Below are 27,380 nucleotides of genomic sequence, written 5' to 3'. Positions count from 1 at the left end.
ACCCCTGGAGCCTGGCAGCGTTTGCAAACCCTGGGAGAGGACAGGTCACTGCACTGGCGGTGGGGGGGCGCGGGGGCGCCTCTGACAGGGGTGGGGAGCCGCTCCTCAGGCTGGGCCCAGACTGGGCAGAGATGGGGCTGAGGGCACAAGGAGGCCAGAACAGAAGCAGAGATTTCAGCTGGACCACATTCACCACAGTGAGATGAGTTCTGGGCCCAGGACCCAGCTCAGGGCACAGAGGAGTCAGAGGGGGGTGAGTGGGGGTGGGGATTACTGGACCCCTCCTTGGCCATCAGCTCCCACCCTGCTCCCACCAAGGACAAACAGACAGTCCTGTCACTGGTGCTGGCCTGAAACTGTCCTCTAAATGCTGCCTGCCCCAGTCTTCCCGGAGGTGCAATTTCATGTACAAATTATTTCTAAATTTACTCCATTGCTATATCCAGACGGCCACTTGCTGGGTGTTCATTGGTAGAATGGAAACCATTTAAAAATCCTGGGCACTAGCACATGCATCTCCAACCACAAAACTGAATAAGCAAATTAGAAAGCGTTTACGATGAGGGTAGAGTCTGTCCTGATGACTTGTAGGGGGAAGGTGAGGCCACTGGAACAGGGCCAGGAGGGAAGGGCTCACGGTTTAGCCCTAGGGGCTCCAGGCACGTGGAGAGCACCCTGCAAGCTCGCGGCACCCACCAGATTCCCAGTTTTCCCGCAGCACATGCTGAACTCAGTCTGGACACAGACCACAAGGGGCCTTCAGGACTGACCCTTTACAAAGAGAAGCCAGGTCCCTATGAAGCCACGGTCAGCGTGTGGGCAAGGACACTCTAGGTGTCACCAAATCCTGACCGGTGGCCAAGGGCCACCCCATTCACTGGGAGAGGGGGCCCCAGAGCAAGGAGTTAGCCACTAGCACCATGACACTCCAGACAGTCAGCTTTCCACCAGCAGGACGATGCTTGCATCCACACAAGTGTTCAAACCCAGCAAGACTCCAGGAGGCGGATATGGGGAATGAAATCGGGACTGTCCCATGAAGACGGGTCTGTGGGGTGGGCACCAGGTTTTGAGAGCACAAGTCTGCCCAGGAGGTGCCAAACAGAACCACTGTCACTCCACACTCCTGCCCCACACTGGAGTTAGTGGGGCCCTAATCATTACCCTCCTCCTTCAGAGAGGTGGGCAATGCCCTGAGCAAGAGGGGTGCAGGGTGTCTGGGAGCAAGTGTGAGCACAGCTGGGAGAGTGAACACAGTTCAGGAAGGGGGTGTGAACACAGCTCAAGAGATAAGTGGGGGTGTGAAAACACAGCTGGGAGAGGTGTGAACACACAGCTGGGAGAGGTGTGAACACACAGCTTGGGGAGGTGGGGACACATAGCTGGGGAAGGTGTGAATACACAGCTGGGGAGGTGTGAACACACAGCTGGGAGAAGTGTGAACACACAGCTGCGGAAGGTGGGGACACACTGCTGGGGGAGGTATGAACGCACAGGCCAGGTAAAGTGTGAACACACAGCTGGGAAAGGTGTGAACACACAATTCAGAACCAGGACACCTGGAAATCATACTTTCCCTCACGTTCAGACAGAGACACCAAGATCCAAATGGACCAGGGGTCCCACCAGGTCGCCGAGGGTTCAGGGCCTGGTGGGATGTGGGGCGGCCCCTCTCATGACTCTGTGCAGAGGACACTGCCCACAGAACAGGCAGTCTGGGCCCCTGTGTCCATCAGCCTCCTTCTCAGCTTCCCTGAGCCTCGGCCCTAGGCAGTCGCCTCTCGTTTGCTTTCAGGCTCCCAGGGACGACAACCTGGGGTGGTGACAGGTCACTCCCCTGACACATGGTGATCGCCACCCAGGTTCCCTCCACATGCATTTCTGCCCACAGCCCAGGGCATCAAGCCCTGGACAGACATAGCACTGGGAGCCCAGGCGCCATGCCCTTGGCCTCCTGCTCTCCCCCTGCCCTATGCACCCCAGCCCCCCTGCAATTGTGTGGGCCCCCGCAGCCATCAAGTGCTACACACGCAAATGTTTATTTTCTCTTAGGGCACAAAAAAAGAAAAGCAAGAACGTTGGCCGATCCAGCGGGTGAGTCACTGGGGGTGTTCAAGCAGAGGCAGGGAGCAACCCCCAGCACCTTGCAGTGGGGATGGGAACGGCCCCACCCCCCACCCCTGTAGGTGTGCCACCTTGACACAGAAGGAACACTGGTCAGCCTCTGGCTAGTCGCTCCAAGGAAAGCTGCCTCCTCCAGGGAGTCCTCACTGACCACCTGCAATCTCCGGGTGCCCCTCAGAGGTGAGAAGTCATCCAGTAGGCTCAAGAAGAGGGCATCCCCCACTTCAGCAGACCATGGTTCCCTAGGGAGCAGCTGAGCCTCATACTTCTGAGTGACCCACTGTTGGCAGCTGGAAATGAGGGCAGAGGGGTCAGGAACCCCATATCATAGCCCTCGGGGCTGCCAAGGCACAAGGCCCCCCAAACCCCAGGTCCCTCACAGCCCCCACCCCATTGCTGCACCTGCCCCCGACCACCGAGTGGGCAACCGGCCAACTGACCGCAGGCTGGAATTCCAGCAAGCCAGGGCGGGCTGACCCAGAACAGCCCCTCAGGGCCAGACCGCACTCCTGTTCACCTAGGATGGAGCCACCAGCCCGTTGGTCCAGGCTGGCTTCCGAGGGTGGCCCCACCTGGTCCATCCTGAGAAATCTGTGAGTGTCCTATCCCCAGACCACTTGGGTAAGGACTGACCACTGTGATGACCATCAGGGCAGGACCGAAAGCCACTGCAATAGCCTGGAGATGGCTCTTTAGGAAAGGGGATGGCAGCCAGGGACCCAGGCTGGACAGAGGACCCGAAGCAAAGGCCCAGGGACAGTGCTGACCACCCTGCAGTGCCCCAGTCATGGGGGCCAACCCCACGGTCTTTTTCTGCCTGGGAGCCGATGTGGCCCTGGGACCCACTCTCCGCCTACCGAGCACAGCCCTCCCCCAGCCCAGGAAAGGATGGGAGGGGTTGTCCTCAGAGGACTAGGTGGGCTACAAGCCAGGGCCCGCCTCCCACCCAGACCCCTGGACAAGCCCAGGTGAGGGGAAGGCGCCGGAGGTGCTGGCGGCTTCCAGCCCAGTCCTCCACATGGACCATCACCCTGCCCTTCCATCTTCCCTCCTGCCTTGCAGGGCCAAGGGGCACTCACAAACGCAGTCTGGGCTCCGTGGGAGGCCAACTGCTGGGGGCTGTCTGGGCCCCCACCTGACGAGCCTGCGGGTTTCAGATGGGCTGAGCAGCCCCGGTGACCTTGTGTGTCACCAGGAGCGGGGCCCAGTGGTGACGGCTGAGTCACCTCCCAGGGCTTTTTCAGGCACAGCTGAGTGCAAGGGGGCAATTTAGGTCTTTTTGAGGAGACGGGAGAACACGTGATAGAGAACACGAGGTCAGGACTGAGCACGCAGCCATGTGTCCCCCCCCTCATTGGGAGGCCCCCAGCTCCTGTGGGCGGGGGGCCACAGATGCAGCGTGGGGCCTTGATGGGGTGGGAGCAGGCACCCCAGAGGTGGGGTGTGTGATGGGCTTGCTGGGCTGGTGGAGCCGGGTGGGCCTTGCTGCATGACTGGGGGGGGGTGGGTCCTAGAGACCAGCTGTGGCTCTTTGAGTGTCTTTCTAGGAGGGGTGGCCCAGCAGCCCCCACCGCACTCCTATTCTGTCCTGGGCAGCAGGCGGAGGAGGTCAGAGGCTAGCAGGGGTCTGGCGCTGTGGTCTGATGTATCATCTGGTCAGGTGGCTGGCTGACCCTGACTGTGACTACAGACCGAGGGGTATGGGCTGGTGGCCTCCCTGTGCCTAATGTCCCCCTCTGGCCATACTGACTCTCCCTGGGCCTCTGTCGGCCCCTGTCCATCTGCCTGTCTGCTCTCCTGAGAAAAGTCCCCCAGAGCCAGGCACCAGCCAGAGTCTGTCCTGTCTGGCTCCTCGGCTGTCCAACTCAAGCCGGCAGGTCTCTGCAGAGCAGCCCCTGTGAGGGGGACCAGGGAAGGACTCGCCAGGCAGGGCCGTCAGAACCCATGGGCCAGAGGAAGTGGGCAGCCCCAGGGAGACGCCTGCCCTGCCCCTCTTATAGCCCCCAAGGGCCCCATCTCACTCTGGGCTCCGCTTCCTAAGACGCATCAAGTTGCGTCCCCCAACTCAGCCTGTGTTGATGCTGTTTCCTTACAGACACAGAATATAACTCCCAATAATGCCAAGCCCAAAATAACCCCACAATGCGCCACGTGCCAAGCACCCACCGGAGAATGTAGCCAAGCAAAGCACAGCTGCAGAGTCGCTTTAAAAATACTCCAAACACGCACACGCAAACACACACAAACCTGCTTCGAGGATGCCTGCCCCGCCCACGGCAGGTAGGGGGTGAAGGTGGGAGCACAGGCAGGAGGGGGACCCCAGGGGCTGACAGGAGCCCCCAGACAGCAGCACAGGTGGAGGGGTGCACAGGGCACCCGAATGTGCTCTTGCACTCCTGACCGCGGCTCTGACCCCCAGCCTTTCCCAACCCTGCCCCTAAGACCCCATTGGATGATGCTACCCCAGTGGGGAGGCCAGTGAGGGGGGCGGTGCCCTGGGCGAGTTCGCCTCTGCTGGAAGGCGTGGCTGCCTGGACCTCCACCTTCCCCGACCCAGCCCAGCCCCATCTTGGGCCCTCAGCCCCCTCCTCCTCTCCTTTGCCACCACCCCCGCCATCTCAAGGGGCCGCCAATGCCCACCACGGCCAAGGGAGGTACAGGTGGGCCTTTCAAGGGGCCGTCCTCAACTCTGCTGGGGGACGGTGGGCCTCTCCCAGAACGGGTGCATGTCTGCCTGAGGCAGGTGGAGGAGACGCCGACTCAGCCTCTGGTGCTCAGTCCCAGATGCCCACCGGCCTCAGCTTCCACGCCGGAAGGTCCCGGACCTGGCCGGCTCCCTGCACCCACAGCCCCAGGGCTGCACCTGAGAAACCCAGTCTAGCAGCTCTTTAGCTACTGAGAGGACAGAAGGGCCCAGACACTGCAGAGGCCAACCCAGAACCCCCTGAATGTCAGGAGAAGCTCACTGGTGCCTAAATCCTCCCCTCCCCAAACTCAGGGGCTTCATCCGTGAGGGGTGCTCTAAGGGCCCTCATGGTCCCCACATCCCAGGATCGCAATCACAGGATTCCCAGGAAGGTTAGGTCAGCCATCAAGCCACCTGCTCCTGGTAAAGAGGCCAGGCCCACCCAGAGCATTGCCGGTCCAGCCCCGGCAGAATGAGGGGCTGGGACTTGGACACCTGCAGCCTCCATGGAATGACCCCTCATTGAGCCATCCTGGGAGGGCAGCCATGCAGGCCACACCCCACGCAGGCTGGAAGGGTGACGGCAATAGGGACAGGCCATTTACTCAGTCCCTTGGGACATAGCTTCGCCCAGAGGGGCACAGGCTGGCTTTGCTCTGGGGAAGCAGACCCCCTGCCTGGCCCCGCCAACCCCAAGCCCATCTAGGCAAGCAGAGGTTCGCCGGAGCCCAGCCCTTGCTGCTGCCCGAGGGCCGGAGTGGATGGCCACCTGCTGCTCTGGAATTCCACTGCACCAATCCTGCTGCAGCTGAGAAGTGGGCCACGGCCTGGCCTGGAAAGCGGTTGCTCAGAAACGCTCCGTGGTCACGGGGTCTGCTCTGCAGCAGACGGCCTGCGGGAGCCGCTTGCTGCTGAGGTGCCTGGACCTGGGGTGGGGCTCCCAACCATCCGCTTCTGCACCCCTGGGGGAGCGGACCCCAGCAGCCCAGATCCCATGCTCACTGCCTGCCCCACCCCCAGCAAGGCTCAGGAGGTGCTGGGTACGGAGGACTCCAAGCCTCGGGCTCACCGGGGGCTGGGGGCTCCCTTTGCTACCCCACCCCACCTGAGGAATGCAGAAAAGGATTTCCCAACAACCCCTAGCCCGGTGTGGGCCACAGTCCTGGGGATGCTGGCAGCTGCAGCAGCCCACCCCAGCTGGGGGAGGGGGGCACACACACCCAGGCAGGGCCCACTGCTGGGGTTGGCAGGAGTGGGATGACAGGACCTCAGGGGGGAGGGTGCACAGGAATGAGAACCCCAGCAGGGCAGCAGGACTGGATCCCAGGGCACGGCTCTCCTCTCGGTGGGGGGACAGAGGGCAGCACCGAAGGTGGAGGGTCCTGTTTGTGCTGGGAGCAGTGGTCCCAACCCCCGCACCACAGCCAGCATGACCGGGCCCCATGGCCCCTTCCATGAAAGGAAGAGGAACCAGCGCCCAGTGAGCTCCTACTGTGTGCACAGACTGTCCTAGTTAACCAGCCGCCACGGGTCTCACCTACGCCTCCACCTGCTGCCCTGAGACCCCAGCAGATCATCCCAACCAAGCCTCCATGTCCTCAACTTTTAAATGGGATAATAACAGGACCAAGGCCTCTAGGCCTGGAAAAAACACACATAAGGGGGTTTCCCAAGACCTAGATGGAGGGACGAGGCCCCTGGACCTGACTGGAGAGCCCTGGCCAAGCCTCCCCACACAGGAATTATTTAGGTGCCTCTCCAGGCCGGAGGGGAGGGCGAGGTGGGGGGAGGCGACACGAGGCGGGGGCAGCCTGCCTCTGGCCAGCCCTGTCCCCAGGGATCACTCCAGGTTAGCGCTGCCTCTAAACTGACATTAAATCCTCCCACCAGACTGCTCTCCTGCACGCAGGGTGAGTCCGGGGGACCCCAGCCCAGCACTGCTCTGGGAAGCTCCTGTTTGCTCCCTGAAGGCTCCATCCAGCACCCAGGCCCAGCTGTCCCCTGGGCTCACCTCTCCTTTTGCAAACCCAGGTGGACATGGTGCCCGGGGGCGAGACAGTGACTGCCACAGCCCCATGGGGTCCCCAGGGGTGCCCCCTCCCAGAGGGGCCCTGCTCAGCCTGCCCTCCAGGCTGCGGGGAACACAACCCCCACTGCCCAGGCTTGGCATTTTTGGAGGGTGACAAGATCCCGGGCTCGGAACATGTTTTCTGTGTGAACAGACACTGGCACAGGGAGTGCTGGGTGCCAGCGCCTCCCCCCAGCTCAGCCTGAATCATCACCTCCCGGCAGCCCCAGTAGGGGGCAGGGGCCAGGCTGGGCTGGGGGCCCAGAGCCCATGGACGCAGGAGGCAGAGGCCATCCACTGAGGGGTCGATCCACAGTTACAGGGGAACTTTCTGCTCCGAGCGCAGGGGACCCTCTCCAGGTGGCCCCTGCACTGGGTAAGGGTCCCACAATGCCAACCAACAGGGCTTCCCATGGCCCTTCTCCTGAGGAACGGTGAGGGTTACAGCTCCAGGGGTGAGCTTTGGCCCATGGAGCCAGTTCCTGGGGCTGAAGAGAAGCTACCAGGCAGGGGGCAGGGGGCTTCTGGGGAGCAGGAGTATATGGCCAGCACTGCCCCCAAAGCCATCTTCATAAGCCATATTCTTGGTGACAGTTTCTGGCCTGTTGCTGAAGGCTGCAACCGATGGACATCCCCTCAAATAACTGTGAGGGGTGGCAGCCCATCTGAGCGCACACAGCTCTGGACTCCAGACCCCCAGAGGAGCTGGGGCAGGCCCACCACTCCGCCTCCATCCAGAGATGGTGGGACCTGGGGGGTCGGGAGCCTGTGGCCCCTTGGCAATGTGGAAGTCAACAGAGGCCTCCATCCTGGACCACCAGGCCCCATCCGCCAACCACTGCCTGGCACCCTGGGTTCTGCTTCGAGGGGCCAAGCGACGGGAACCCATGTCCCCTGGGGAGAGCAAGGAAGCCTCAGCTCAAGTGGAGTAATTGCCACCTTCTGGCAGGCTCCTCACCTTGGCTACAGGTTAACTTACTCATTCTGCCATCACCCACACCCCTTGTGACAGGTGAAGATGATGAGGCTTGGGGAACCAGCATCTGGCCCAGGAACCCACAGCCCAGGGAGCTGCAGGTCCGGGAATGCTGGGAGACGGTGGGGCTCAGGACCAGGCTGTGGATTCGCCCCTCTCCGTTTTCTGAAGACTACACCAGACCTCCCGGGAGGCCAGAGCAACGCCCTATGCTGAAAGGCCTTCCTTCCACCCAGGAAGGAAGGGAGCCCGGAGGACACGGAAGGTCTCCTGGGAGGCAGGAGGTGCAGGAGGCCCCGGCTTCACTCCAGATGGAGAGCCAGGCCCTCAGCTCCGCCACGGGAGGGGACAAGCCCTCCGACCAGCCTCAGGATGCAGGCCACTGCAGGGAAGCTGTTATGCAATCCCTTAGGGGCCCTGGTGAAGACTGGGCTCCGCTGAGCTCTGGGTACAGAGAAGTGACCGTACTCACCCAAGTTCCAAGACCTGCAGGCTACCAGCAGCCATCGCTCAGCGCTAGGCACTCGGAAGCATCAGAGGCCAAGGGGGGTGGTTCTTCAGGCAAGAGCCAAGTGGGGGGCAGTGGCAAGGGGGTCCCCGCTGGGGTGGGGCAGAGAGCTACACATACAAACAGCCTCTCCTTTGCTGCAGTGCAGGCTGTTACTTCCCCATTTCAGAGGTGAAGACACTGAGGTTGAGTCCCTGCCGGAGGCCACAGAGAGGCTGGAGAACTGGAGCTGAGCCAGGCCTTCCCACCCTGGGGCGGGGCCCTCCCACCCCTCATCCCAGCCATCCTGGGAGGGCCAGCCCAGAGCAGACGGCGCTCCCAGGAAGCAGAGCTACCTGCAGACCTGGTCTCCACCCATCCCTGACCTGGCATCCTGTTTACAACGCGTATTTAGTAGCCCATACCTCTCTTGAGTCTGTGTTTTCCATGCTCTCAGCTAACACCTAAAGCCCGCTACACACAGTTCTGGGGCCGCAAGGGGCCACACTGGGGCCAGAAGGGCCTGGTCAGAGCAGCTGACTGAGGCACTAGAGCGCCCAAACCACTGGCTGCAAGGGTCAGGCTCTGACGTGGGGGCATTTGGGAGAACCACCACCCCCGCCCCCCCGCAGGGGATGCTGTGACCAATGGCTGGTGGGATCTGGGAGCAGCCATTCACTAAGAGGATGAAGCCCCTGCCCAGGACACACCCAGCCTCCACACCCCCCAGGAGGCCAGGACCTCCAGAGCCCCCTCCGCACCTTCCCCCAGGAGCCTCTGAAGTCAGTTCACATCCCAGTCTCTCAGCCAAGGAGAGACGGGGGTGTCGGAAACCAGGAGGCAGCCAGGCAGGGCTCCACAGCTGGGCAGCCCTGCTCATATGTCAGAGAACCCCACGCCAGCCCCGTCCTTATCCTGGGGGGCCCAGAGGGGTGAGATCCAGGCCCTGGCTCACATGTGTCCACCAGTGGGTGCAGTAGACAGACAACACAACCAATGTGGGGTGCTGAATGGTGGCCCCCAAAAGATGTGTCTACACCCCAAATCTTATTTGGAAAAAAGTCTTTGCAGATGTAATCAAGTTAAGGATCTTGAGACAAGGCCATCCTGGATTACCCAAGGGAGCCTAAATCCAACAAGTGTCCTTATAAGAAGAGGGGGGACAGGACGCACAGAGGACCAGGCCAAATGAGGACAGAGGCCGAGGCTGGAGGATACAGCTGCAGGCTTCAGAGGGAGTGAGCTCCTGCCGACACCTTGACCTCAGACTTCCCACCTCCAGGACGTGTGAGACTAGCACCAGTAATTTGAAGCCCCCCAGTCTGTGGTCATTTGTTCCAGAAGCCCCAGGGCATTCATGCTACCTTCTGGGCTTGTGGGTTCAGGAAACGAGACATCTTCTTGAGGCCTCTGCCAGGGTCTGACTGTCTGGGAGCCACCAGGACGAGGACCACAGTGACCTCAGGCCCAGGAGCCTCCCACCTGGCCTCCCTTTAAAGGGAGCCCTTTAAAGAATGACTCGGAGGATGGAGGCAGCTCAGGGACCAGGGGAGGCCAGGCAGGAGAACCAGTGCCTTGCTCAAGTCAGAGTTTCCCCCAGGCACTCCCTCCCTGCATGAGAGGGCAGGGACATTTCAGAGCCTGCCCCTCCCACCACCTTCCCTGCCCTCCTGCCTCCTGGGGTTGAGGTCTCAGTCATAAATGAAGCCCAGGGTCATAGCCCACACCTCGACCCACACAGGTGGTCCCTGCCTCCCTCCATCACAGCTTTCCTGTCTGGCTCACATGTCTCTGTGCTCCGCACATCCATCCAGCTGCTTGGTCCCGTTAACCGGTGGGACGGACCCGTGGTGGGTGCCTCCAACACGCCAGCCATTCACCCTCTTCCCCGGGGTCTGGGAGCGAGACCCTGCACAAGAGCCAGGGTCCATGCACGTCTCTGCAGGCACCACAGGGATGGAGGCAGTGAAGTGGTTGCTGACCCCCCAGTGAAGTGGATGCAGGCAAGGGGAGCCTTTCGGGGCCTTCCCCAAACATTTTCACGGCCACCTGGATGGGCTTGTTTGCCATTCAGCCTGAGCCTCCTGGAGCCCCTGGCCCAACCTGTCTGATGCGGAGCAAGAGCTGCGAAAAGAGGCGTGAAGAGTCTGCTCTGATCTGCGGGGGTGGAGACCCTGTGATCAACCCCAGAGGCTGCTGGGAGCACAGAGCGGGGAAGAAGCAGGAAGAAGAGCCTTGGGGGGCAGACTGGGAGCAGAGTGGACCCCTAGACCACTCTGCCCCAGAGGGATACACACACACACACATAGCTGCAGGGGCTGGAACCCAGGCCAGATGAGCCCCAGGGAGCACATGCCCTCGGGCCAGGCCCTCTCCCCGGGTCGGGCTGGGCTGGGTAGCCAGGCGGGCTCCTTTGTCCCTTTGTGCTGGGCTGCGAAGGGACAAACTGGCTGGCTGGCGGCTGCGCTGGAGACATCTCCCAGGAGCCCTCCCTCCCCGTTCCGTGGATGCGGGCCTGTTACACAACAGACCTAAGAATAATCCGGAGGACGGGCAGTGCAGGGAGAAGGCTGTCCTGCCTCCCGGGACCCCTAGAGCTGCGGCAGGGGGTGGAGTCAATGGCATGTAGGTCCTGCTGCTGCCCGGGGCTGGGGTCTGTCTGGAGGCTCGGGGACACCCCGGGGCATTCCCACCCCCAGCACCTGGGAGACTGGGCAGTGGAGTCCTGACTCCCACCCCAACCCTGGCTCCCAGGACAGGTCTGGCAGTTGGGAGGGGCAGGCAGAGCCCTAGAAGGCCCAGGGCCCTGTCTGTCCAGTGGCCCTTGGGGTCAAAAGTCCTCCTGGGCTGCAAGAAAGCTGCAGGTTCAGTGGGTATGTGCCCCGAGCCCCTGAGGGCTGTCCTTTCCCAGTGGCTCCCAGCATGTGGGGCCTGGGGGCTACAGTGGACATGGGTGCAGGACAGGGTAGGGGACAGTCGGCCCAGCAGTGACAGGAGGGGAGCAGGTGGGGAGCAGCAGGGGACCCACCCATGGGTCCCGAGCCCAGACTCCCTTCCTTCCAGGGAGCAGCCGGCTGGGCGGGCAGGATAGTTACCAGCTAATGAAGTAGTCCAAATAAGTGCAAGGTAGCAGAATATATACAAATTGGCCCACAGCTCTTCATCTACTGCAGACATTAAAAATTAAAATCCAATTACAACTCGTATTGTCAAACCTGGCTGCTGCCGCTTACGGCAACCTGTGTGCAGGGTGGGGAATTATGTAAGCTGAGCTCTCAGCTGCAAGGAGTGAGGGCCTCGAGGAACCTCCGAGAGGGTCTATCCACTGGCCCCTCTGGCACCTAAGGGATCCCACAGACCTGCCCCAAGTGCCAGGTGAGGGAGTCCCTGCCTGGCCACCCCCAGGAGGGGTCGCTGCCAGCCTGCTGGTTGTCTTCCCAGTGCCCCCAGCGGCCCCCTGACAGCAGCCGCATCAGCTCTGCCAGTGGCTGGGTGACAGGCCCAACCCCGGGGACCCCAGCCCAGCCTCGGGCTCACTGCACTCCCTGGACGTGCCTCATACAAGAGGTCAAGGCCAGCAGACCGCCCCACCTCCGGCCAGGGCACCCAGGCACAGCACACACTGCCTGGCCTGAGAAAGGGGGACCCCTCTCCCACCACGGGCACAGGGTCACAGCCTCTGGTCAGGCACATGCCAGGGCCACCGAGCTGTTGGACCTTGGGAAAGGGGGCTGTGGGGACCCTTCAGCCACGGTCCAAGGGCACACACTCCACCTGCCTCCCCGCACTTTCCGGAACCTCTGATCCTCCCCCACAGGGCCGCATAGAGGATGTGGCTATGGGTTAAATGCAGATGGGAGTGGGGGTGCTGCTTATCCCAGAATCCTAGGGGAGACAGGCCTGCTGGCTCCTGTTCTCACCACCCAGGAAAGGAAATGATGACCTCTGACCTCTGTCAACCCCCTCTGGGGCTGCAGCCCTCTGACTGGGCTGTGGGCTCAGAGGACCCTGTCTGATCACAAATGCTGCCGTGAGTGCAGCCTTCGGGCCCCAGGTGCCCCAGTGTCACCTCCCAGGGGTCAGGCACAAAGGAACAGAGAGGACACAGAGCCCACACATTTTCAGGGGTGAAGGCCATGGGGAAAGGACAGCCTGGGCAGGGGGTCTGTGGTCACTCTGTGCTGCTCAAGAGTCCCTGAGCAAGACAGGATGGAAGAGAGGGGTGGGGAGGCCTTCTGCTTCCTGGGCTTCCTCCCTCTGCCAGCCACAGAGGTGTCCACATCCCCAAAATGACACTGGCCCCCTAGCTCCACTCGCAGGCCCCGGGCCCCAGGAAGGCCTGCTTCTCCCACCCCCACCAGCAGACCACCTGGGCAGAGCTTTCCCTGAGCCTGGCTGTGTCCTGCCAGCCACAGCAGCGCCCACCACACACACCCCTGCCTGCCAGCACTGGGAGAGGCTGGCCCAAGGCCAGAAGCGGCACCGGCAGCCCCAGGAGACATGCCAGCCCCCTCTCTGCGCAATGTCCACCCAGCACCCAAAAGGCAGGGCCCCTATTGCGCCGTCCATACCCGGCTAGAGAACATGGCCTCTGGACCAGGGCTCTGGGGGGCGCAGTCTCAGCTCAGACATCCATCCCCAACCAGGACAGGAAAGTTTGCAGGGGGCGGCCCCCAGATCCCTCAGCCCACACCTGCAGCCTCCAAAAGAGCCCAGGACCTTTCCCATGCCATCCTACACCCACACCCCGGCCCGACCCCTCCAAGATCAGGGCCCCCTCGCGAGGTCTGGACCTCAGAAGCAGCTCGACCCACCAGGCGGCGGCGGAGGCCGGCAAGAGGGGAGCCGCTCGCGCCCCCTCCCCGCTGGGGCCCGGACCCGCCGCCCAGGACAGCGGCGCCCCCGCGCGTCCACGGAGCCCCGGGCGCAGCAACAGGAGCGGCGCGGCACCTACTGTGCTTCCGCGGGGCGGCTCCCGCGTCCATTGTTTCCGAAGCGGCGGCGGCGGGGGGCCGCGGCAGTCCGGGCTGGGGCGCTGTCAGCGGCCGGCCTGGGGCTTGGGCTGGGGCTGGGGCTCAAGCTCGGGCGGCATCGCCCCGCCGACTCTGAAGCCCGCGGCGGGCTGTGAGCGCGACGGGCTCGGCGCGCTGACACTGCGCCCCGTGGAGGCGCCGCGCGCGGAGAGCGCTGTCACTCGTGCCTCCCGCACCACACCCCCTGCCCGCCCCGCGCGGGGAGGGGGCCTGGGGCGCGGGCTCGCGACCGGCGCAGAGCTGCGGGCGCGGGCCGTGAAGCCGGAGCGTAGAGCGCGGGGCGCCGGGCGCATAGTGGGGCCAACCGGCGGGCCCCACGCCGGCCCGGCCAAAGTATAATACATTCGGGGCAAGGATGAGCCGGCAGCCTCCCCGCCCCGCCCCCACTCCCCCGTCTCCGGGCCTCGGGTACGCCCGGGCCGCGGGACCGGGAAGGGGGCGGGGCCGAGAACCGCTTCCCCATGCCGAGGCAGAGCACTTGTGGAGCCGGCAGCTGGCTCCGTGAGACGGATATGTGCCAGGCGTTGCCCTCCCACCACACTCCCATCCACCGCCGCCCTGGTGCTTGAAGCAGGGACCTGGGCCACCCCTCACCCAAGGCGTAAGGTGGCACGTGCAGAAACCTGCAGGAGTGCCTGGAGCTGGTGAAGGAGGGGTGGCGGCCCAGCCCCGGAGCGGTTCCTGGGCAGGACACCAGGCACCCCCCCACCCTCAGCTCACATCAGGGGGCCGAGGGCCCTGAGTCGGAGGAGGGGAGGAGGGGCGCTTAGCTGCCGCTGTCTTGGAAACTGCAACACTTCCCCCCCCCCCACCCCCCGCCCCCCGCAGTCGGGAGAGAGCCTGGACACCAGGGGCAGCAGTGGATCTGCCCACTGCCCGCCCACCACAAAGGACAACACTCCCTAGCAGCTGCCCCAGCACACTCCTTATCAAAGTTCCAGGTCCTCAGGGGTCCCCTAAGCAGTGACACACAGGCTCTGGACCCTAATCTCTCCTTCGTGGGACCTCCCAGCCAGATCAGGCTTCCTGAGAGCGCCCCACTGCCCCTTTCTACTGCAGTGGAGGAGGCAGGGACAGGCCGGTCAGAGAACAGGTCCAGCCAGGCACCCATGTCCAGAGAGGCTGAGATCCCACCTGCCGGCCCTGGTCTAGTAATGACAGGAGATAAGATGCAGGCTCGGGTCCAGGCTCCCCACAGACCGGTGCAGATGTAACCTCAGCTCAACCTCTCCCCTCTCTGGGCCTCAATTTCCCTGAATATAAGACCCGTTGACTGTTGCAGCCTGCAGGGGCTCAACTTTCCCCAGGCTGCATGGTAGGTGCCATGATGTGCCACAGACAGCGGGATGGACCTCAAGATCCCTCCCAGGCAGGGCCTCGCTGACCCCTGAGAGACAGCATGCTGACACTGGCCAGGGCCAGCCTATCTCCTGAGATTTCTGCTTTCCCGGTGCACCGGATAAGGGCTGAACTCCTGCTCCCAGCCCCGCCCACACACCTGCACTAGGAGCTGCAACCAGACAAGTACTTGGGGATGCTCGTCTAGTCAAGGCTGACCTGGCTCTGGCAGCCTCTGCTCAGGCTCTCCCAGGCATCAGGCTCTCCCACTGGGCTGCAAACTGGAGACAAAGACCGCGCCCCCCCACTCCCCCCCAGAGAGATGCACTTCCAGTCAGAGAGATGCATCTTCCAGTCAGAGAGATGCATCCAGAGCTATAGAGGCAGCAGTCAGGGCATGCCCCCACCCCCCACATAGATGCACCCTCCATGCCCAGGGGACACAACTGAGAGCCCAGGACCCAGGGACAGAGAGACACGGAGACACCCAGACACGCAGAAACCAAGGAAACGATGAGACAGGAAAACTGGGCTTGCTCGCACAGGAAGCCAAAACTTAAATGCAAATTGGAAGCTTTGAAAGAAGGCTCCATCCTGAGCCAGAGACTCCAAGAATCCCCAAAGAGGACCACAGAAGCTCTGGGACTCCGGGCTTCCAAACAAGGAGGCCGCACAAAGCATGGGGTGTCTGTGTGTGGATGCACCGGCCACACACAGTGTGCGGGGTCTGTGTGGACACGCCTACTGCACTCGGCATGTGGTGTCTGTGTGGACATGCCCTCCAGATCCTCTGGGGGCAGCCTCAGCAGCCAGGATGGACAGCCTGCTCCCCCCTCACCCACCTGTGCCCCCACTGAGACCCCCCTGGCCACCCTTCCTTACCCGGGTGTCCCTGGCTGGCTGCCATGCAGGCCTCCCCATCACCCCCTCTGGCCTCAGGGCCTCCCTCCAAGGCACCCCACCCCTGCTTCTCCTACATGGGCCTGAGCGGGCTGCTCTGGCTCCAAACCCTCAGGGACTCTGCTCTCTTGTCACTCAACACAGACTGTTCAGCCGCTCAGCCTGATGCCCAGGGGGCCCCACCCACTGGCCTCCACCCCTGTCACTTGGCTCCCAAGGCCTGGAGTGAGACCCCTCCTCCAGGAAGCCTTCCCTGGTTCCCTCATCCTCCGGGCTCACTTCCCCTGGGACTGCCACACAGAACTTCCCTTGAGATGTCACAGGGGCTTTGCTCTTGTTTCCAGTCTGTCTTCAGCAAGATGATGAGGGCCCTGCAGGCAGGGCACCCTGTGCCCACTGCTCCCCCAAACACACCAGCCTCTCTGGCTGCAGGTGGCCTCAGGCACATCTGCTCTCCAGACTGACCCGCTGCCCCAGGCACCTGGAAACCATCCCCATGGGCAGCATTGCCTGGCTCTGGGAGCAGCAGGTGGTCCAGGCAAGAGCCCAAGGTCACCCCTGAGGGCAGAGGCCCAGAGACACACACATAGAGGCAGCGAGAGGCACAGCGCACGCCATGGGCAGAGCAAGGGCACGCTCACCAGATCAATAAGCGTAATTGGGTAAATGTGCAATTCTCACCCACTAAATTTAGAAAGTGTTTCAGTTTTCACCAGCATCTGGTCTTAAGACATCTCGTTCTCCATCAGAACTCAAGACAACATCCAGGATCAGAGCCAGCTCACCCATCTCCCGCCTCTACACACAACGCAGGGGGCAGCCCGGCACCGGAAGGGGAGTGGTTGAGCTGCCCCCAGACCTCCCGGGAACTTTGCTGCCCTGAGATGGCGCTGACCAGGGGGATCTCTGATGGGCTGGAGGTCTCTACAGGCTCTGCTCATCGATTCCTGACCCTGCTTTTCCTTGGAGAGGGAGCTGAGGTGCAGGAAGAGGAAGGCACCTGCCCCAGGCCTCCCCCACCAGAGACCAGGTATTTGGCCCCCAAAGTGCTTTTTTCATTGGCAAGGGTGAGCACCTACATCTGGGTCTGGCAGGACAGGGAGGGTGCCTGAGCTGGGTCAGGACTCAGGGAGCCTGGTCCAAGCCATGTATAATGTGGCCATCCACAGGGCCAGGCCAGCCTGAACCCGTGGGTCGGGCAGCACAGTCCGCATCTAGATGAAGGAGGTAGAGCACATGAGCAACCCCCCAACCAGGGACTCTCAAGTCCTGGGACCTGCAGGGGAGCTGCCTGTGGACAGGAAGGGTGGGAGGCTGGTGGATAGGCAGGGGTGGGGCAGAGGGCTGCTTCCAGAGCAGGAGCCGAGGTCAACTGGGGAGAAAACAGTCAGTGGCTGCAGCTCACGGCAGCATGGATGTGAATGTCAGCAGGCCAGGGAGGAGGTATGGATGGGGCTGGGCTGGGCTGGGGAGGGGAGGGCAGAGTTCTTGACCTGCCCAAGCCAGGGGTGGCTGGAGGTGCCCTCTCCTGCCCCGGGTGGGGAACAGGACAGGGTGAAGGAGCACAGCACCCTCCCCGTCTTCCCTGAAGGCACCCCAACCCGCTCTCGGTGCCCACCACTGCCTTCTCACCTAGCTGGGGGTCACTGGCCCGGGAGCAGCAGGGAAGGACCTGGGTGACAAGGAGGGAGATGGGTCGGGGAGGGGAGTGTGCCTTGGATAGTGGGGAGGGACAGAGAGAGAGTGGCCAGAGCACAGGAGGGTGGTCCTAGCAGAGAGACCCTCCCCAGGGCCACCCCAAGGGGGTCTCTGGACCAGGAGACATTGGGGCCTGCCCCTCTTCTTACCCCATACCCAAGCCCCTGGCCTATTCCACCCACCACTCTTATGAACCAAATATGGCTCCCATGCAGCGGCCAGCCCATTCATTCATTCCCTCATTTGTTTGTTCCTTCAGTCCTGTAACCACTGACAGACATTCTTTGTGAGTCCCCAGGGTGCCCAGTGGGATGACTGGGAATTCAGTGGGCCCTCATCCCAAGACCCCTGCCCTAGAGGCCTCTGCCCACTGACCAGCATGAGCCAACCAACTCGCCTTGCACCCTGGTTGATGAAAACTGTCACTGCTGACCCTAGGCAGCTTCCTGGATGGAGCACAGCAGTAGAGATCCTCAGAGTGGAGGGGCTGAGCAGAGGGAGAAGGGCTGGGAGGTGCGAGATAGGAAAGGGATGCAGGGGCCAGATCACAGAGGGTCTTAGAGACAAAAGTGAGGGGGTGTTCTCGGGTCAGGTCCAGAAGATAAGTAAGACAGGTGGTTAGTGGGGAGGGGGCAGGAGAGGGGAGATGGGAGGCTGTGCAACAAGAGGTCTGGCTGCAGGTCTTGTTAGGCAGACATGGACACCCAGGTGGTTCAGACAGGCAGGGCCATGGGCATGGAGAAAAGTGTGGGGACCCGAGACACTGAGGAGCAGGACTTGGGCTCCTGGACCTTGGGGGCGGTCCTGTCCTCTCAAACTGAGCTGACATCAAATTCTCAAGCTGACAAGTCTGAGATTCAGGCAGAGCCATCTGACTGGCCTTGGGAGGTCCATGGTGCACCTGGCCAGGAGGGGGACCTGGGCATCTTGAGTGGGGTGACCCCTGATGGGAGTGGAGAGTGGACCTCAAGTCTCTGAGGTGGGCAACCATGCTCAGAGAGCAGGGGTTCTGAACTGGCAGAGTGGCACCCTGCTGCTGCCCAGGTGCCCGCCTCGTGGCCAGCTGGGTGGAAAGCAGACCCCGAAGCTGTCATCCAGGGGCCAGGTCTGGACTACATGCTCCCTCTCCCACCGGCTTGGGTCTGGAGTCCTGTGCCCGCACACACTGAGAGCTACCTGTCCCCTGCCCACATGGCTGCCCAGCTCAGTGGGAGGACAGAAGCCCTGGGCACTGTCCTCCGGGGTAGGTCCTGGGAGGGGCCAAGCAGGACTTCACTCCCCTCACCCCCACAGCCACTCCCACCTGAAGGGTGTCCTTCCTGGCCCCAACCCTCCTCATCTAGCCAAACTCAGGAGAGATTGGACCAGCTCCCTCACCAGTCCCTGCAGAGAGCTCCCCACCTGCTACCCCTAACACCCCTCACCTCACAAACACATTCATACACCCTCTGGCCTCAGCAAAACCCAAACGACTTCTGCTGAGCTTGCTACTAGCATGGCTGGCTTCCCCTGGCCAGGATGGTTGGTACGGTGCTTGGAGAGTGAGCCACCAGCACTGGTCAACTCAGCCGTGTCCTGTGTCCAGTGCATGAGGCCCCCTGCTCCCCTGGCCTCACTCTGGAAACCCCTAAGACCAGGTTTCCTCCCACAGGAAGCAGCTCCCAGGCTACTGGCTGCAGCCCCCAACTATCCACTGGCCCCAGACACTGGACCAGCCACTCCATCCCCTGCTTCTAAAGCCGCGGCCCCTTCCCTTATCCTGATCAGAGTTCAGTGGTCCGGCCCCAGGTTCCGCACTGCCCTGGGGTGCCCGCCCCCCCGTAGACCCAGCGGGATGGTCTGGGGGCATCTGCCTCCCCATCCGCCATCACAGCCAGGTCTCTGTCCCAGAGCCCGGCCCAGCTCTGACGTGTGCTGGGTTTCTGGTGCACGGGTGGTTAGGAGCTGCAGGCCCCACACTTGTCAGAAGAAATTTCCCCTGTGCAGAAGCTCTGAGCATGGGGGACCCCCATTCCACCCCAGGTGTGGAGGCTGGGGTATCCCTCTACACCCAGGCCCTGGGTGGATGCCCAGGACCAAAACAACTCATGGCTTCATCCACACAACCAGCCCAGGATTCATGATGACAAGAAGCGTCAGTGCACGTGGCACCAGGAAGAGCGGCCTACAGGATCAGAGGACATGATCAGAAAGGTTCTCTCCCCCTGTCCACCCGGCCAGGAAACCCTGCAGTCGAGGGCTCCTCCACTTGCTTGGGTGGGGCATTTACTAGAGGAAATACTCCAAGACTGGGGAGTCCAATTGGCCTGCTCACCCTCTGGGCCACCTGTTAGAAACTGTGTGTAAATGAAGAGTTAATAGGCCACGAGTGAGCACCTGAGGGAAGCGGATGAGCTCACAGTACTTGGACTTTATAATGTCTACGTCGTCTACTCACAGGCAGGGTTTGGTTTTGCTTCTCTAAACCAGGCTGCATTCTGGATTCCTGAGGATAAGGACTCTTCATGAGGGGAGTGCACCCCTGCCCAGAGGCCCCCAGGGGTGTCCAGAGAATGAAGGAGCCCAAAGCTGCTATTGTCCAAGGAGCCACAGTCACTTTGCCCAGATGCAGATCGTCCTGAAGGTGAGTCCATGAGTCCTGCCTCCTCCAAAAAAGCCCATGGCCCCGCACCAAGCAAGGAAAAGTGGCTGGGGAGGCCGGAACAAGAGCAGCAGATGCCAAGGCTGCCCAGGAAGCTGAAGGCGGGAGCTTCAAAGAGCTTGGCGCACATCAAATGCCAAGACCATGGCGCCTCCAAGGAAACAACCAGAGGTGCAGACTGAGATGCCGCATAACTGCCAGCGATCACAGGCTCACTAGGTGCTCGGTGACGGCCGAGGCACCGCGTCCACCAGAGTGAGGCAGCCAGGAAGATTCATGCTCTGGAAGAAGATGCGAAGGTTAGAAGGGAGCCACAAGTCTAGGCTCCCAGGGCAGGGCTCGACAGAAGGGAGCAGGACAGCGAGAGGCACAGGTGGTGACCTACAGCAGCTAGAGCCTGCACACAGAGGTTCAGGGAAGGCTGTGTTCTGAGCCTCCAGACCATCTCCTCCAGCAAGTCCTGCTTCCTCCCTCAGCAGAAAAGAAACACAGCAAGGCCAGCACAGGGGGAACCAACTCCCAGGTAAAGCAGGCAGTCTGGACACACTTCGAAGCCCTCCTGCCATATAGACTCATAGTTCACCCTCCTGCCATATAGACTCACTCCAGTCCCCACCACCAGCCTCATGGCCCAGAGGCCACAGCCGCCACAGACCCTCTGCCCGAGGTCAGCAAGGACACTCACTCCACTGCCCAAGCACTGCAAGCCCTAGGGTGAAGGGGGGCCAGACTCACGCTTCGAGCCCCTCCCACGGCACCCCCAGATCCATAACCTCAGGGCAGCTCATTTGCACTGTCCTGCCTGTTGCATGGGATTAAGTAACTCTAAATGCAGGAGAACCTAGGTAGGAGACCACGCTGTGGGGGTGGGGCCTGGCCCCACCCTGTCCACCCGCCCAGGCCCAGTAAGAGTTGGTGCGTGTGGTCTGCTCTGGGCCAAGAGCCCTAGGCCGAGATGAGAGCCTGCCACATGCACTGCCCAGACTGGAGCAGGGCCTGCCCCATCGTGGACACCATGGACACAAGTCCAGTGTGGGTGGCACCGATGGGGAACCAGGTGTGTCGCTGGCCCCACAGCCCAAGTGACCAGGACTCCAGAGCAGCCCCCAGGCCCCCACTTCCTGGGTGCCTCTGCCCCACCCACCACACTGGTTTCCACTTGGGGACAGAACTGGCCTGGCCAGGGCAACCTCTGTGGCCCGCAGGAGCCCAGACATGCTTCAGTCCAAGGCAAGAAGGAGCCTCCTGACCATCCCAGACAGCCTCCAGGACACACTGGCCTGCCTCGCCAGCTCTGAGCCTGTCACCCAGCCCATGGGCCGCCCCTACCCTCCGGTGCTCACCAGGGCTGCCTCAGGACAGTCTGGAAGGACTTCCAGGCCAGATCAGGCCCCCGCCCAAGCCTACCAGCCCTGCCTTCTGCCCCACACCCAGCACAGGACCTAGCCTGACGTCAGCATCAGCGAGCCAGGCATGGGGGAGACAGGAAAGCATGGGGGTGGGGGCTGGAGCAGGGGGAGGGCCATCAGTCTGAGGGTGTGGCCCCCTTTCCTCAACATCACAGCCCCTCCCAACAGCCAGAACTGCCAGGGGCCCAGAGGCCTCCCCTCCCCTCCACTCCCCTGTCCAAGCACCCCTTCCTTGGATGTCCATCCCAGACTGAGGTGAAAGGCAGGCCCTGAGCCCAGGCAGGGGACCACGTGCCTCCAAGCAGACACCCCCTCAGGCGGAGAAGGCTTGTCTGGGCGCATCCAGGGAATGTGGAGGAATGAGGTGGGTGGCTCCCTTGGGGCCCAGGAGGGGGGAGACAGGGAGCGTAACGCCCACAGGTGTGCACACACTCTCAGCTCCATGCACTCTGCTGGGGGCATGGCCCCCCAGGAAGAGCAGGCCCTCATCTGCACGAGCACACACAGGCACGCCCTACTGAGACATAAACCCGTCATCATGCCCACAGCCTGGTGCTAGCCAGGCACCATGCAGACCCCCACCCAGGACATCCCAGGAGAGCCAGGGTCCCCTGAGCTGCCAAGGAGGCGCCAGGAAGAGCCCCCCGCCCCCCAACAACAGGCAGAGACAGACACGCTGCACAGCAGAGGGCCCAGCCAACCAGCCAGAAATCTGCACCCTAGAGTCTCTCCCTCTGGGTGGGTGAGAGACCGCCCCCGGGCACCAGGCCAACCACACACCTGAGAAGGAAACACTGCCGAGATGCAGTGTGCCGGGCCCCAGAGTACTGCCCCCGCGACCCACCCACCCCCCTCCCAGGTGGGCTCAGCCCCCCTCATCCTGCAGCTCCTGGCTCGGGGCTGGCAGGCCCAGAGCAGGGAGGGGCACACACGCTGTGGCAACCTCATCTCAGCCCAGCATGCTGGACCTCGGGGCAGACAGCAGCCAACTGCCCTGGGTGGGGAAGGGACAAGCCCCCCACCTCCCTGTAAGTCTGCCACATGGAGGGCTGCGGGCATGGTCTGTCTGGCGGGATGTGGAACCTAGGAGGCCCAGGGAGGAGCAGGGCACTGCCAGGTGCCCACCCTCCCCTCAGGCAAGGGCTCACACCTGGCCAGGTCCACCCACACACCTCCCTGATTCCGAAAGTTAGAAGTCGAGATGCAGCAGACAGATGTTGGGTGATGGACGTGAGAAGAGCGAAGAGCCAGGGTGTGGGGGCAGGTGGAGACCATGATTCCAGCTGCATGACTGCACCCAGCTCCGCCCATGAGGTCTGTGTACTTTCCAGTCTGGACACTAGACTCCCGTGGTTTTTAAAATCGAGACGACAGCGGGCTCTTCAGCCCACACAACCCACTTCCGAGGTCACAAGTGTCCCAGCCAACAGGCCACAGAACACCAGGAAATGCACACCAAGGGCCAGGACTGGAGGCATGGCACATGGTCATAGAAGGCCCAGACCAGCTGAGGACCCCCCAAGCCAGCGCAGGGCTCACAGGGGTCTGACCGAGCCAGACGGAGCCGGAGAGAGAGATGGCAGCCCCCAAGCTGTCTTCCTAATAAGTCTTGTGCTGCTTCCCCTGTCCCAGAAGAGGTCCCACTCCTGGCAGCCCACGACACCCCCCACCGTTCCAGAGGAGCGGGCCTAACCCTTTCCCCAGGTGGGGCCAGGACATCACACCTGCCGGGCGAGCTAAGAGCCACATCACCGTCTGGCTGGAGACTGCACTCACCCACAGGCACGATGTTGGTGCTCAGGAAAGACCGTCTGTTCTCCAGATCAGGGCCCAGGTCCTCGGGCGAGGGCGCCATTGCAGAGGGACCTTGACTCTCAGCAGTGGGGCAGCAGGTGAGAGGAAGGGCTGGCCTGGATTAGTAGCTGAGGCCGGCCATCTGCAGGAGGCAGGGAAGGGCTGCACTGAGGTCCCTCTGCCCGAGGGCCCCCACCGTGTCCCCTGCCCAGATGGAATCTGGGCCTGCCCCTCACCACACCTCAAGAGGCAGGGGCCACGGGGCTGGTGGGGCGAGGCCTGTCCAGCTGTCCAGGTTAATCCTGGGGCAGGAGGGCAGAAGGCAGCTGAACGGCAGTCCAGCCCCACTCCCTGTCCAGGGCAGCGTGCAGGGCAGCCTGGCGGGAGTCAGGCAGGAGGGTGACCCCACCCGCCCGGAGTATCAAGGCTTTGGGGGAGGAGCCGGTGCAGCCAAGGTCTTCCCAGGGGGCTCAGTGGTAAAGAATCCACCTGCCAGTGCAGGAGATGCAGGAGATCGGGTCTGATCCCTGGGGCAGGGGAAGATCCCCTGGAGAAGGAAATGGCAACTCACTCCAGGATTCTTGCCTGGAAAATCCCATGGACAGAGGAGCCTGGAGGGCTACAGTCCACCGGGTCGCACAGAGGCGGACACGCTGAGCACGCACGTACACGCACAGGTGTAACCAGAGGCCGGGACCATATCAATGGCCTCATCACCCAAGTGCGACTGCATCTCTCTGCTGGGACTTGTCCCACAGCTCGATAAATTTCAAAGGCAAAACAGGGGATGTTTTTACAGAAACCAGACTGCCCCTTCTGCTGTGATGGTGCTGGATGCCCTGGCCACGCAGGGGCCCCACAGACCACAGGGGGAGCCCAAGGCACAGCTAGGCCCCCCTCCGCCCTTTCTCCGGCCCTCAGGTCCCACTGCACTGTCACCCCCAGGTCTCTGGTCTCGGGCCCTCCCAGCCACTACTCGGTCTGGGCAGTGGCTCAAGGTCGTGCTAGCCTCTCAGGATGCCCCCTGCCCCTGGGCTGGCTGACCGGGCTCTCACCACCCCGGCCCCACCCGGCCTCCTTGCAGCCTCCACATAGGCTCTGTCGCGCCCCGAGCCTCTGTTTAGGCCCCTGTGCGGCCCCCCCCCCACCTCCCCCGCATCTACCCAGCTCCTCACTCGCCAGGCCATGTCCTTCCATAGGCTTCCTCAGTGCCCACTCCCTCCTCTGAGCCTCCTCCCTGGGGGCACAGAGAGACCACAGAGGCCTGATGGGGGCCTCGGCCACTGGGCTCTGGAGCTCTCCTGATGTGCACAGGACAGAGTTTCTGAGGCCTGGCCCTGGGAGGGACATCGGGACACCTAGGCCCTGAGACCCTGGGAGCCACGCTCTGCCCAAGGGGGAAAAAACAGCTGGGGGTGGGGGCAGCACCCCCCTCAAGGGCCCCTCAGAGCAGCCCTACTTTGTGTCCCTTCTCCAGTCCCCCCCTGGGAAGAAGGGCCCCTCCTCCACTCCGGCAGGCTACAATCCCCCCCCCACAGTCTCTTCTCTTGCCCCACCCCAAGATCAGCAGCAGCCCCCGCAGAATAGGCTGCCACTCCCTAGACTCAACCGCCAGGGTCCCCCACCCCAGCCTTGCTCATCCTGCCCTGCTCACCCAGGAGTTCCCCAGGGTCCTACTCATCCCACGAGCACAGGGGGAATGCCACACAGCCCTCCGTCCAGCCCAAAGGCCTCATCCACCCCAGCCAGACTGGGCCCACCCTTGCCCTCCACAGGCCTACCTCCCATCCTGGGCCCCCCTTACCATGGCCTGGACCCCCGGCTCACCTGCAGGTAGCTTCTCCGAGGCGACTGGACCCCCACGGCCCCTTGGCCACACAGCCCAAGAGGCAGGCACCGCTCCGGCCACCGTGCCGGCTGCTGCCGGGGATCCGAGCAGGCCTATGCTTCCTGCCGCAGCGGGAGCCCAGGAGCCGTGCCCGGACACGTCTGCCGGAGCGGGGCCGGGCGTGGGGCTCGGGTTGGCACAGCAGAACCTAATTAGGCAGCAGCACCCACTGCGCGCCGAGGCGAGGCCGCAGAGGACTGTGAGGTCAGCACCGGCGCCGTGAGCTCTCGCTGCCGGCCCTGCCCCCGAGCTATGCCAGGACCCTGGTGGTGCCCCTCATTCCAGCCACCCCAACCCCCGTGGGTCGGCCCTTCCTCCTCTCACAGGCTGACCCCCAGCTAAGGAGGGGACACCTCCCAACTCAGACCTCCAGCCTCTGCCCAGACCCCAGCCCAGATGCCAGCGACAGGCCTGGGAACCGGCCGCTGCCCACGGGTGTGCAGTCAGCATGACATCATTAAGAATCAGGCTGAGTAGGTGGGGACGGGGTCACAAGGCCCACTGGACCCCTGTCCCTCAGAGGCCAGCCAGGACAGGGCGGGAAGGTAGGGGCTGCTGTTGACGCACCAGGAACTGCTCCTTGGCAGCCACTTCAGCCCAGCCTCAAGGCTGGGCATTGGCCACTGTAGGCAGGGGAGTCTGCTGGTCTGGGTGTGGGCATTGCCGTCTGCACATATGGGCTTGGCTGGCCACCCTCCAGCCTATCTGGGCCTGTGCCCTGACCCCGAGGCTAGGTAGGAGTGACCAGGTAACACACCCACACATCTGGGTCCAGGGGCTTCATGGAACAACAGGACCCACGCCCGGGAAAGGAGGGAAGGGCTTCAGTTGAGGGCAAGTCCTGAGTACGAGCGGAGATCACTCAGCCAGGGCCCGTGTGTGCAGCCTGGGACCCAGCCGCTCTGCCACAGAGAAAACCCCTCCAGGCCCCAAGGGACCTGGGTGCTGGAAGTCACACACTTGGAAAACAACATCAGAGGGAAAAAGAGAGACGTCTCATGGGAGAGACGTGCACGGTGAGTGAGAGCACAGCGTCAAGCGAAGGAGCGGAGATCAGAGGGGCGGCCGACCAAGGCCATGCCCCTGAGCGCTGCTTCCCAAAGTGCAGCCCACGGAACCCCAGGGTGCCCGGAACCTTTCAGGGGGCCACAAGGTCAGAACTGTTCTCACGATTCCTTCTCCTTCCCCACTCAGATGTGTGCACCAACAGGGGCAGGGGGTAGCACTTGCTCTGCACAGATCAAGGCTGCGGGGCCACATCCTCATGCCCTGCATCACCACGTGCTCAGGATTGAACAAATGAAAGCCTGTCTCCCTGAGCACGTCCTCAACAAAGCAGTAAGAAGGATGCATCCCGTGAAACCTCAGCTCTGGGTTCGCATCTTTCTAGTTTTCTGTTCAAGACGACGACGAGGGGCTCCCACGTGCTCGCAAAGCTGCCGCCCCTGAACCGGCCACGGATGCAGCCCACAGACACGGCGTTTTACCCGGAAGAACAGCTGGCCCTGCCGTATGGGTGTGCAGACATCTACCAGCTGCTCTCAAAAACAAATGGAGTGAGTCCGCCACTTCAGAGGAAAAGAAATGAAATGACAAGAGCTGCCGCCAACGCTAAAAAGTCAGAGCTTAAGTGAACATCAGCTTTTGGGGAGAACTCGTACCCACCTCTGTGGGTCTGACAGCTTCCCATCAGTGATGGCTTTTTCTCATGAGATTGGTGGTGTTAATGTGATCTAATGAAATGTGTCAACACTTGGAAAATCCAGAAAATGAGTATTTCCCAAATGACCAAAGCAAGATAGTCCAAAATCATGGTGAAGATCCTTTGCAAGCGAAAACCGGACCAGTGGGTGTTGGTGGAATAGAATCCCTGATGGCCACTGATTCAGCTACAACTTTTTAAAAATGTATTTATTTATCTGCTTGGCTGCATCAGGTCTTAGTTGTGGCACGAGGGATCCTGTGTTGTGGCTTAGTTGCCCTGCTGCATGTGGGATCTTAGTTCTCTGACCGGGATCAAACCCATGTCCCCTCCATTGGCAGGCGGATTCTTAAACACTGGACCACCAGAGAAGTTCCCCTTGGTTGCAGCTTTCACATCTCAACTTCTTAAAGAAGCTCTCGTTGGTTCCGTTTTGGCAACTCATTGAAGAATACCCACCATTACTTGGGCTTCCCCTGTAGAACAGTTGGTAAAGAATCCACCTGCCAATGCAGGAGACGTGGGTTCAATCCCTGGGTCGGGAAGATCCCTTGGAGCAGGAAATGGCTACTCACTCTAGTATTCCTGCCTGGGGAATCCCATGGACAGAGGAACCTGGTGGGCTACAGTCCTTGG

General features: G+C 62.2%; 1 protein-coding gene across 2 annotated transcripts in view; it reads right to left on the bottom strand.

Annotated features, from left to right (window-relative positions):
- PLCH2 (phospholipase C eta 2) overlaps positions 1-25,110 on the bottom strand; it is a 65,146-nt gene extending 40,036 nt beyond the window's left edge. For both annotated transcript variants that reach the window (XM_043486082.1, XM_043486083.1), the window contains exons 1-2: positions 24,982-25,110; positions 23,137-23,296 (exon numbers count right to left, since the gene is read on the bottom strand). In XM_043486082.1, coding sequence (XP_043342017.1) covers positions 23,137-23,215 — 79 coding nt within the window. In that variant the 5' untranslated portion in view covers positions 23,216-23,296; positions 24,982-25,110. The remainder of the gene's footprint in view (positions 1-23,136; positions 23,297-24,981) is intronic.
- Between the last annotated feature and the right edge of the window lie 2,270 nt (positions 25,111-27,380).

This window comes from Cervus canadensis, chromosome 13 (genome assembly GCF_019320065.1).
Source record: "Cervus canadensis isolate Bull #8, Minnesota chromosome 13, ASM1932006v1, whole genome shotgun sequence".
In the NCBI taxonomy this organism is placed as follows: Eukaryota; Metazoa; Chordata; class Mammalia; order Artiodactyla; family Cervidae; genus Cervus; species Cervus canadensis.
The sequence above is the reverse complement of the archived record's forward strand: the minus strand, read 5'-3'. Positions and strand labels throughout refer to the sequence as shown.